Below are 11,646 nucleotides of genomic sequence, written 5' to 3' on the forward strand. Positions count from 1 at the left end.
CCCTAAAGGGGATCACTAAAGTGTCTCATTATCATTATTATTACATCCTATGTTTCATGTCACCCTTAAAGGTATAGTTTGACATTTTGGGAAATACACTTAGTTCTTTCCTGATAATGACTAGTAGAAAAGAGTGATACCACTCTGATGTCTGTATAGTAAATATGAAGCTACCGCCTGCAGCCAAATAGCTTAATTTAGCATAAAGACTGGAAACAGAGAGGAAACGGCTAGCCTGGCACCGGCAGTTCACTAATTAAAACATTGTATCTCACATGTTTAATCTGTGAAAAAAAGCACATAAGTAAAAACAATAAGTTGCAGTGTTATGGGACGGTATGTGGTAAACCATTTCCTGGCCAGCAAAAGACTGCCCTAAAATGTAAATCTAATCCTTTAAAGCAGGAGCCCCGGCCACAAGTTCAAACACCCCAACAACAACCAGGTACATCTGGTAACCTATTCATAAAAACCATCCGTTGCAATGAGTCCTTATGAATAAAAACTGACTACACAAAGAAATGTGGCAATTTCAGCTTGTACTTGACCATAACCAGATTTTTTTTTTTTTTTTATATTGACTGTCTAGGTTAAAACCATGTACCACCCACAGTCCTTTCCCCTCTAGCTCTAACTAAGCACCAGTTCTGGACTCATCCAGGCCTCTGTGGCTCCAGGGTGGCTGAGACAATCCAGACTCTGGTCGGCTATCCTAGCATGTTGGGTGGTGGTTTAGCTTGCTATCTATCTCCTCTGGGGTGAAAGACAGATAATTAGAGGTCTCACTCTCCTTAGAGTCATGACAGCATCCCAGTGATGAAGCCGCTCCTGTGTTAACAGGGCTAAACCCTGACGCTAGCACTCTGCCCTGCTAACTCAACACATCCCTGAAATATTAATGAGGAAAATGTAAGCATTCGTGTGTATCCTGAAGTATATGCTCACTTATGTGTGCATGCATGTATGAATACCTAACAATAAATGAAAATCCTCAGCTTCTCTTTGACAGGTCAAGTGGTGGAATTGTCACACTTGCTAGTCCTCCGTGTCTTCCAACGGTGCCTCAAAAGCTAACTGTAAAGTCAATGAAGGACTGACAGAATGACTGACTGAGCCACACACATTTAACCCCTGCTGTGGCCGCCAATAAAAGCCCAGCACTACACCGCACCGCCGAGCTCACCTAAAGACGTGCCTGTGATCCGACTGTGATGAGAGGCCGTGTCGTCTTTGTTGGACTGGGTACACATCAGATCACTGTAAGCTGCTGCCACCATGCTCCACTCACCTCTCCCCCAGTGGACTAGGCCGTGACACACACACACACACACACACACACACACACACACACACACCCTCCATGAACATGCATTCACGCAAATTTGCACATACATGCATACGCTCAATCAACCTCACACATGCTCGGTTGCTGGTGTGCAGGCAGGCAGGCTCACATGCGCACACGCACACACACATACACACACAGCCTGATATGCCTGCTCACATCAAAGAGAATAAACATTAATGGCAAATAGGTAATCTGCTCCTCTTGTCTGTTTTACATTTCAGGGCAAGATTGACTGCCTCTGGGGGACCTGGCCCTCCTCTGATTGAGGCCAGGAAAAAAAGGAGAAAGAGAGGAGAGAGGGAGGAAGCAACGATAGATGGTAAACACATGATAGAGCATTATTCTTATTTCATGTATCTCTTTATTTTTTATTTATACATGAGAGACTGAAAAGAAGGTAATAATATTCCCCCCCTTCAACTCACGACAGCCCCACTATGGTCCTAATCTTCTCCCCTGCAATATTCTGATGCAGACGTTATTATTCTCATTTCTTCTGAATATTATCCCTCTCTCAAGCCTGTTCTCTGTACTGACGCTCCCTTTTGTCTTTCCTGTTCATTTTCTTCCTTTAGGATCTTCTCCACTCTCTCTCCTGCACTGACTCAACTTATTCTCTCCAGACTTTTCCATTCTCTTCTAACTTCTCGTCCCCTCTCTCTTTCTTCTCTGTGGTCGGTGCACTCGGTCTCTCTTCCCTCTTTCTTATTCTGAAGGTGGTGCCGGGTTGGTGTGGCCGGGGTGGGAGGCAGCACCTCATATCCTATCTGCGTATCAATCATGAGGTCCTGTCCACTCAATCCTCCTCTGATCCATCAGCCAGCTCAGGCAACCTCATCCACACACACACACACACACACACACACACACACACACACACACACACACACACACACACACACACAACTGACTAATGGCAGTCAGGGCATCTGTGTGCAGTACACACCAACCTACTTTCATTCCACAACTCCAGCGGGTGTAGAATATGCAGTGTCCCACCACTGAATTGTACAGTGCAAGATTATAAGACTAAAATTGCTCCTAGTGCTGCAGAAAACACTAATACTAATAATAATACTGAATGCAGGATAGTCTCATGAGTTCTCTTAATTAGTCCAATTTGGTGCGTCAACTAGCAATTATGTTTATTATCAACAAATCTGTCAATTATTTTCTTTATAAATAAATTAATCATTTGGTCTATAAAATATCACAAAATTGTGAGAAAAAATCCCAATTTCCAGAGTTGATGTCTTCAAATACCGTGTTTGGTCCAAACAAGATCATGAGACCCAAAGAAATTTAGTAAAAGCTGCAAATCTTCACATTTGAGAAGCCGGAACAAGTAAAACGTTTTGCATTTTTACTAAAGAATTGACTGAAATTATTCATCAAATATTAAAATTGTTGCACATTATTTTTCTAATCCATTAATTGACCAATCGTTTCAGCTCTAGCTCCATTTATTAGATGACACCACAAAATTTCCACTGGATTGTTCTAAGGCTGAAACAGGAGTGCACATGTGGTCGCCACCGACAAAGTTTTGCAGACACAAATTGCAGCTGCCATCACATAACGGCATAAATTTATCATCAATGTCATCATTTCACACATCCCCACCTCCAACACCGCCTCCACCTCGTAACACCCCACCACGCACCCACACAAACCCTCCACCACCAACGCCAGCCCAACCCACCTGCTCCTCGCTTACCGCTAAGCCGATTACACAACGCAACCCTCCTAATCACAGTGCATTGTTTGTAAACACCGATGTCATCGACTGTAGTTCTAAATCTCCCAAATCCCCGCCACCTTTCATCTCGCACCCACACCAGTAATGCCATTTTCGACTGATGTTTTAATCACCACTGCCGCTGTGAGTGACTGCCACTGTACCGCAGAGAGTAGAGAGAGAACGTGTGAAAACTGTTGGGCCAATTTCTCTCAATAAATTGTTTCAGTGCAACACTGAAATTTGTTGCTTGTTCTGAAGCCACAAAATGTTCTGTGAACACCAGATTGTAGTAGTTGAAGTGTGGTGTCTTTTCATGGAACCATCAACCACACTTGTGTCAAAACATCTCCGTTGCATCGTCTCTTCATCCTGTCACCTCTGTAATGAAGATATTAAAACTCCTTTTTCTTTGTGATTAAAATGATCTCTGCTCTCCCCCGCAGCCATACACAAGTAAACAAAGGGCCTTGCTCACGCATATATTATGACAACCTTTTTCTTCAATTGTGCGTCCGTGCACGTTTCTATGTGTCTGCGTGTCCATGTGTGTGTGAGGGATTTAAAAACAGCACAGTTTACTGGTTCATTAGCACCAGATTAGCTATGCTAATGACATGGACCACCACACACAGAGACTTTGCCTTTATGTTTCTGAAAGGGATACACGATTGACTATGGCTGTGTGTGTGCATGGGTGTGTGTGAGAAGTGTGGTGCAGGTGTGTACACATTAGTCTTGCATGAATAAGTTAGTCCCTTGCTAAAAAGACAAAGAAAAAAAAAAAAAAACGAGTCAACTACAGCGATAATAATCATAATTCAACACAGTATGTATGGGTAATGATGTTTTAATTGCATTAATGAGTGAAAGGAGAGCTGCTGCCAGAAGAGATTGGACTGGTGTTGCATATGACCTGCTGTCTCTGCGGGTCTCTGTTTCATTAATACTCACACAGTAAGACAGATAGTAGATACATGAGTACATGCATAGGCAAAGTGTTAATCCAGATCTAAGATGCAAGTTTCCATGTGGCCACATCTGATGACATAAGACATAAATACAAAATGATGTGATTGTTTATTCCACAGTAAACTTCCAAAATTCTGATTGCTTCTTTAATAAGAAAAGTCTGCAATGGCATTCCACATACTGATTTGTAATAAAAACACCCAATGAGTGTTTCAAGTTGAATTTTTTGTCACTCCTAAATGATGAAGCCATTACTCATCATTCCTTTTCTTTATGCATTATATACTTCGTCTCAGAATAAATGGAACGTTTTCTTAAAAATGTTGTTAAATAGATATTTATTCAGGAAGCATTATTATTACTATCATCATCATTATATGCTATTATTGTAGATGAAATGATGAAATTCAATTAAAGATTTTGGTTTTCCCAAGATTAATCTAAGCCAAACTATGTCAGTAAAATTACAATACCAAACCAACTAAGTGTTGTAAAAAGTGTTAATACCAACCAGAACAAAAAGCAAATCAAAACTGAAGTGGTTTGAATAATCCGTATCTAACAAATGATTTGTGTTGGTGGCTGGTCCAAACGCTATACAACAAGAAAAGTCAAATTTGAGTAAACGGTGAGTTGTGAATATGTGCAGTATGTATGTGTAACAGTGTTACCTCCTGTCTCGGCTGCGTGACCTGTATGAGCGGTGGCTCCTCCCTTTGTCTCTTGCTGCACTGCGACTCCTCCTCCTGCGAGATGAACTGCGGGACGAACTGCTGCTGGAACGTCGTCTTCTCCTGGAACACACAGACAGAAATGTATAAATGTAATTGTATTATTGGCATAACTCTTAAAACAAATCATCAATCATGCAGCAGGCTTCTTGCTTATACGATTAATCATTATCTGGTATTGGCAAGTCAAAAATAGTGAAACATGTAAATAGGTTCTCAAAGCCCAGCGTGGTTAATGAAAAGAAATGATTGCCAATCACTGAGAATATACATTTGTATATACATTTGTTATTAGTAATTATAATTTTACTATGGTCATTCAGCTTCATTGTATAGTTTATCTTAGGTTCCTATCCATAAAACAAACCCTCCTCAGTTCACTGTTATGATCCACCCTGCCATGACAAACCATTTTCTATTATTCTCTGTTCTTCCACCAGTTTACAGCAGGTCAGACATCATCATCTGAAAATACATTCTGCATTCTGCATTCCTAATTTGTTTTGTTGGTCATTTCAAGAGCAAACATGTCCTAATGTCCCTAATAACCTCATCTATTATCAACAGCACTGATGGCTACTTTGCATTAGTGAACAAGTTCGTCTACGGCCCTGAGCAGCAGAGCCACGCAGGCTGCCCTACAGTTCCTCCACAGGGGCCCTTTGGTGCTCTGCTGCTCTTTAATGTGGCTACAGCAGTGTGTGTGTAGCGTCTATTTTCCAAACACCGCTCACACCGTGTTTCTATTGATATCATGAAGCAGGAGGTATTTATAGGGGTGAATGTAAATGCAAAAAAAACCCCTCCTCTATTCAAACAGTTTGAGCAATATTCATTATTTAAAATCTCTTCTTTTGTTTCACCAAAGCCAAAAATACCCAAATCTTTTTAGCACACACACACATACAAAAAAAACACACTTGGTCCTGTGGGAACACTGCAAGATAGAGGAGAGGAGAAGAAAAAGGAAAGCAATACAAATAACACAGAGGCTGAACTATCAAACCATATTTGTACCACTTAGAGTAACACAGCAAAGATCCATTAGTATTCCAAAGGCTGGATCCCATGAGCGAGGCCTTATGAAATAACTTCCACAGCCCTTGTAGAACCACTTCATACATTTCACAGAGGAAACACACAGTAGTGAGCTGACGGTTTTTTAAATGTAATGTAATAAAACATAATGGCTCAAACACATGTGAGTGCAAGCTGGTTAACACAGAAGCCTTTCACGTGAATACACCTAGAAAGTTGGAATTCATGTTTCTTGTTCACTCACACACACACTTTTTCTCTGTTTTGCACCCACTTAATATCTCACGCGCATGTCCATGCACTCTATTACTCTCTTTGCGCACACACACTAATTATGTGGTCATGATGTCACCAGCCAAGAGCATAAGTACTCTTCTGTTTTTCCACATGAGGTCCCTTTACACCCTTTGTACTTATGCAGGTTGAAAATCCTACAGTGTCCTATTTCATATGAGCCTATTAAAGGGGTGAGTTTCAAACACACACACAACACATCACAACACGCGCACGCATGCACACACAGACCCAGACCCAGACCCAGACCCAGACCCAGACACACACACACACACACACACACACACACACACACACACACACACACACAAGGTCTTGGTTAATTGATCATAACGTATGGCTAATAGATGAGGGACTGTGGTCCCAGGGTTTACACTGCCCACCCAGCCCCACCCTGTACAGACAGACAATGACTTCCCATCAGCAGTAATGGACCTTGACCAAGTCTCATAAATAATTACCATCAACTGGCCTTGTCTGAACAGCCACACACAGCCAGTGGCAGCTGTAGATGGATTGATGGTGGATGGAGGAGGCCAGGTCCAGCCACTAGCCACTTGTAAAGATGTCTGATTATTTCTGAGCCTCCCCCTTCCTCAGCAACTGCTAGATACTAACGTGTGATTCTGTGATATGTGATACATAAGAAGAAGCTTATAAAAGTAGTATGAGCTTGCAACATTTTATGTCTAAGCTATGCCAAGCTTTTCCATTTTATTTATTTTCTGAAAGAATGGACACAAAACCAGGCATCTAAATGAGCCTCATCTATCCAAAATGTCTAACTATTCGAGATATAAGAAACTAACATATATACAGTGCCAACTGTCTCACTTTGCATGTAGAGTTCTAGATGTTTCATCTCTAAAATGACCTCTAGGCTTATAGTGCCAATACACGTTCTTTTTGTAGAGATCATGTGACCAACTAAAATCGTGGAGGCTTAATCATAATGTCACTATTAAATATCAAAATAAACTGGGTCCACTGAGCAGACTCCTTATTCAGTATTCACTGTAATCTGACAGGGGTCCTTCACTGCTCACTGTTCTATATGGATAATAACTAAAAACGGGAGGTAAAACAACAATCTTACCTGGGCTACATAATCAAAACTGAAATGTAAACAACTTAAAATCAGAATGCAAAATTTGTTTCAAAGAATGTTTATATGTCAACCAAACAAACTTTTCTTGAATTCAATAAGTTTTCAACAACACTGAACTATAGATAATCCAAACTACTCAGGGCCGTCTCAGTTATTACTAAGTAATGGCATCTCTCCTTTGCCCAAATGGAGCTAAAGTAAAAAAACAATACCCATTTTTTTCTCTGTATTAAGTTCTGTATAATGCAAATGCCAAAAATGATGACATAAATGCCACTTCATAGAGGATACTTTGACATCTCACAGAAGGAAAAGCACAGGTGTAAATAATAAAAACAAACAATGGCTTGAATCCATATTCCCTGCTTCAGTTTCAGGGTCTAGGGATTGTTCATGATGGTTCACTGTCACATTGTCATGACTTATTGGGGCACTTGAGTACAACAGGGCTATTGTGAATGTCAATAGTAACATCTGTGCTTTTCCTATGACACATCAAAATGACCTCTGTGAGAGAGGCATATCAGAAAAATACTGGCAGTAAAGTTGTTAGATCTATACTGATACTTTAATGTGTATATTTGCCTATTTATTTATTGGCTAAACATTGCTGTAAATGTGCCAGAGTTAGCTAAGAAGCTGTTTTTCATCTGTAGTCTGTGGACAGATGTTATAAAGTCTCCCCAACAACAGAATATAAAAGTATAAGATTAAAATTACAAAGTTACTGAGATCATGTATAAGCCTAAACTGAAACAGCCAGTAAAATGCTGATAACTGACTTAGATAAAAGTTTATCAGACTACTAAAAAAGGGTTACTGAACTAAATGGACAAGGGAGCCATAACTAACCATGTAACCAGCTGTAAAAACACTAGAAAACAAGAACGACAGAGAAAATTAGCGATTTAACGCAGGAGCAGGGCTGTTGGGAAACATAGTATGGTGACACTTTATAAGCTACAAGTCTTTCCTCCACAAGAAGGCAGCGCTCCAGGAGATGAAACACAGTCTGTCTTTCTCTAGGACTCTTAAACAGGACAGTCACCTACTCAGGGTTCATCCCTGCTACCTCTATTTAGGAAAGACAAGCTTGCTGTGCACCCTCACCTCCTGTCCCTGTCTCTGTCTCTGTCTCTGGAGCGAGATCGGCTCCGTCGACTGGATCTGCGACTCCGGCTGCTAGTCACCCTGCTGCCGGAGGATGAGGATGAAGAAGAGGAAGAGGAGGATGAACGGCGACGCTGTTTTCTCTTCCTCCTGCTCCGACCATCATCTTCACTGTCAGAGGAGCGCCGGCCCATGCTGGCTGTCTGTCAGCTGGCAATACACACACACACATATATATATATATACACACACACACACACACACACACACACATATATACACACACACACACACACACACACACACACACACACACACACACAGACACAAGAGTAGGATTACTGAGCAGCTATCTCTCTGAACTTGTTACACAATTAAACCAAGAGCATAGACGTGAACTACCATAACAATTTAACATATCTCATACACAATGTGTTTTATTATTGTTGATACTTTGAACAGATATCTAGAAAGAGGTCTGTCTGTAGAGCTAGCTAAGACAACAAGTAGCTTATCTTATAAACTGCATGTAGGGAAGTAACTGTGTTTTTAGAAACACAATAACAGCTGTAACGTCACTGTTGTCGCATATGCTGTGAATATAAAGAAGGTACATTTAAAACAAACGTGTTTTTTGTGCGGACTAGCTAGCAGGCTAACTGTGCTAACTCGACTAACGTTTGGCTGTAGTTCTCGTTTTGACTGAAGTCTTCTAGCTACTCGACAGTAAACACGTATCACATTGCAGGCAGTAAACGTTACATGAAAGAAAAAATATAGCAAACAAACTGAGAAGTTGCTTTGAAATGAAAATCCCGCTCCTCACCTTTAAATCGTTGCGGAGCTCCACAACTAAACCATGCACTGCTCATAAGACTCTACTCGTCAAACCAGAGAGCATCGATCGAGCCGAGACAACAGAATCAAGCACAGAAGAATCGATGGACTGACTGCTCTTATTTGGTGGTATGGGCTTGAAATCGTTTTTTTATGAATGAGACCAAACTACTTTAGTTTTAAATTAACATAAACCACCATTAATAAAGTAGCTTCACATATATTTTCAGTGAGCCTACAGGTAAAGAATTATATTTCCACTATTGCATGACTGATTTAGGCTATTTGAGAGGAAAAGGATTGTCATATGTGAACATTTCTGGATGACACTTTTTCCAGTGCAGCCACCTTTGACACTCTTTCATAAATCTAGAAACGCGAAATCAATTAAATAAGCAGCAATACATCTTGTTTACTTATAGCTTTAACTTTTATGTTGGACTATCTGTGTAATTTTTTGAATTTCAGCTCCAGTCAGTTGTAAATATTCCAGATTAATAGCCTTATACTGTTTATTCGCGTATCAACAATCTTGGCTCTTCATATTTCGTTTTGATCTCACAATACCCGCACGCACACTACAAATGTTAACATAAGGAACTGCATTTGTGAGTTGTAACTTGTTAGTTATCATTTCGTTGAGGTCATCTTCTCAGATATTAAGGTCTCACACCAACATGTACACAGCAGAGAGCTGCAAGGGCAGGCAAAGCATCCGAACAATTTTCAGCAAAGTAGGAGGATTAATTATTTGAAATTCACATAACACACAACAGGGCTGAAGGTGAAACAACCACTGTTACACTGACAACGTTTACGAGTGAATGAATCAATATCATGCATAGGAATGGCTGCTAAGAAACAATTTAATGTGGTTTTCACTGCAAATAGATACAAGAGGCTGCTCATCACAGCGATTAGGAATTCACCCTGCTTTCAGATGCAGCAGAAATAATAGTAATTAATGCCTAGGGTTCAAGCTGAAACATCGTAAATATTTAATCAAGGGAATTGTTAGAGCTCTTGTGTGGAATTAGGTCTTTATATAGATTATCAATAAACACGCTTAATTTTGCATCAGATTCATCCCGACGTTTTCAAAATCCCGCTGTATCCTGTTACTTGTTTGGCTATATGTTGCCTCCTCTTCCCACTTAATTGCTCTCACTCTCTCTCTCCGCGGCGTTCACTTCACCTTCACCGCGAGTCAACCATTGTTTATTTATTTTTTTCGCAGATATAGGCAATCATTTCGGCGGGAAACAGCCAGTTGAAAGCGTTAATTAGTGCGCCCAATGGCAACGCATCGCAAGAGGCACTATAATTAAACGTTTAGCTGCTATTTAACATCCTAATGGCTTAAAAAGTCCACTGAGAATTGATATTAAGCGATATAGTCTCACTAATGATGACAATTTAAAATACATAATTGCTGATTAGAAACATAAACCAACGCTGTACAGTGAAGAAACATTGAATAATTTGTCTCCCAGGGTCCTAAAACTTCCATATCAGGCGTATGTCTATTCATTAAATACATACATTTTAATAACCTATACTGTTGTGCATGTGCAGTAATAATAATAATAACAAAAATAATAATAATAATAATAATAATAATGATAATAATAATAATAGCCTAATAATAATAAGAAGAAAATTTTCGTTTATTATTATTGGTAGACTATAAAATTAGGCCTCAAACCGCCGCACTTCTGTTATCATCTGAACTTTTTTTTTTTTTAAATACATATTTTACGGTGAAATTCCGTTTCAAATCAAAAGCGACAACTTGGATGCACAACACCACGCCGAAAACTTCTGGATAAATTCACCAGGCCTAAAGCCAACCGTGAATGCAACTGGGGTTAAAGCCAAATATGTTCACTTGAGCTTCCTCTAAAGCTCCCTATGTAAGTCGTTGTTGCTCCTCTCGGCATCCCAGCTGGTCCGCTTTTACCTCTTCTCTCCCCATGTCATCGCTGTCTTATTCCCCACCCCAGATCACAGAGATAGAGTGAGGAAGGACTCCTCATCCATGTGCTTCCCACTCTTGTCATTTTCCGATTTTTTAAGCCACACCCCTGCAGAGAGAGAGAGAGAGAGAGAGAGAGAGAGAGAGAGAGAGAGAGAGAGAGAGAGAGGGAGAGAGAGAGAGAGAGTCAGAGAGAGAGAGGGAAAGAGGGAGAGAGAGAGATCTATGACCATCTCCCGGGTGTTTAAAAAACTAACTCAGGACAATAGCAGCGAATGAGCGCTTAATTAAATTAATTAGTCCTTCTTGTCAATCTCGGATTAATGGCCAATAGCGACGGTGCTGCTTAATGTTTTTTTTTTTTTTTTTTTTTACTCCTCTCTCGCTCCCATATCAGTGAAGGGGAAGGGGGGCTCATCCCGGCATCCTGAGGGGAGGTAATTTGCACGGATCAAGGGGGCAAGGCGCCGCAAAGTATAAATACTGTGACTTCAA

General features: G+C 40.5%; 1 protein-coding gene across 1 annotated transcript in view; it reads right to left on the reverse strand.

Annotated features, from left to right (window-relative positions):
• Positions 1-9,252, reverse strand: part of rsrc1 (arginine/serine-rich coiled-coil 1) — a 115,851-nt gene extending 106,599 nt beyond the window's left edge. The window contains exons 1-3 of the mRNA XM_023407539.2: positions 9,166-9,252; positions 8,340-8,549; positions 4,730-4,852 (exon numbers count right to left, since the gene is read on the reverse strand). Coding sequence (XP_023263307.1) covers positions 4,730-4,852; positions 8,340-8,533 — 317 coding nt within the window. The 5' untranslated portion in view covers positions 8,534-8,549; positions 9,166-9,252. The remainder of the gene's footprint in view (positions 1-4,729; positions 4,853-8,339; positions 8,550-9,165) is intronic.
• Between the last annotated feature and the right edge of the window lie 2,394 nt (positions 9,253-11,646).

The sequence above is a fragment of the Seriola lalandi genome, unplaced genomic scaffold (genome assembly GCF_002814215.2).
Source record: "Seriola lalandi dorsalis isolate HSWRI2012SDOR001 ecotype SW California unplaced genomic scaffold, Sedor1 jcf7180002054338, whole genome shotgun sequence".
NCBI classification, from domain to species: domain Eukaryota; kingdom Metazoa; phylum Chordata; class Actinopteri; order Carangiformes; family Carangidae; genus Seriola; species Seriola lalandi.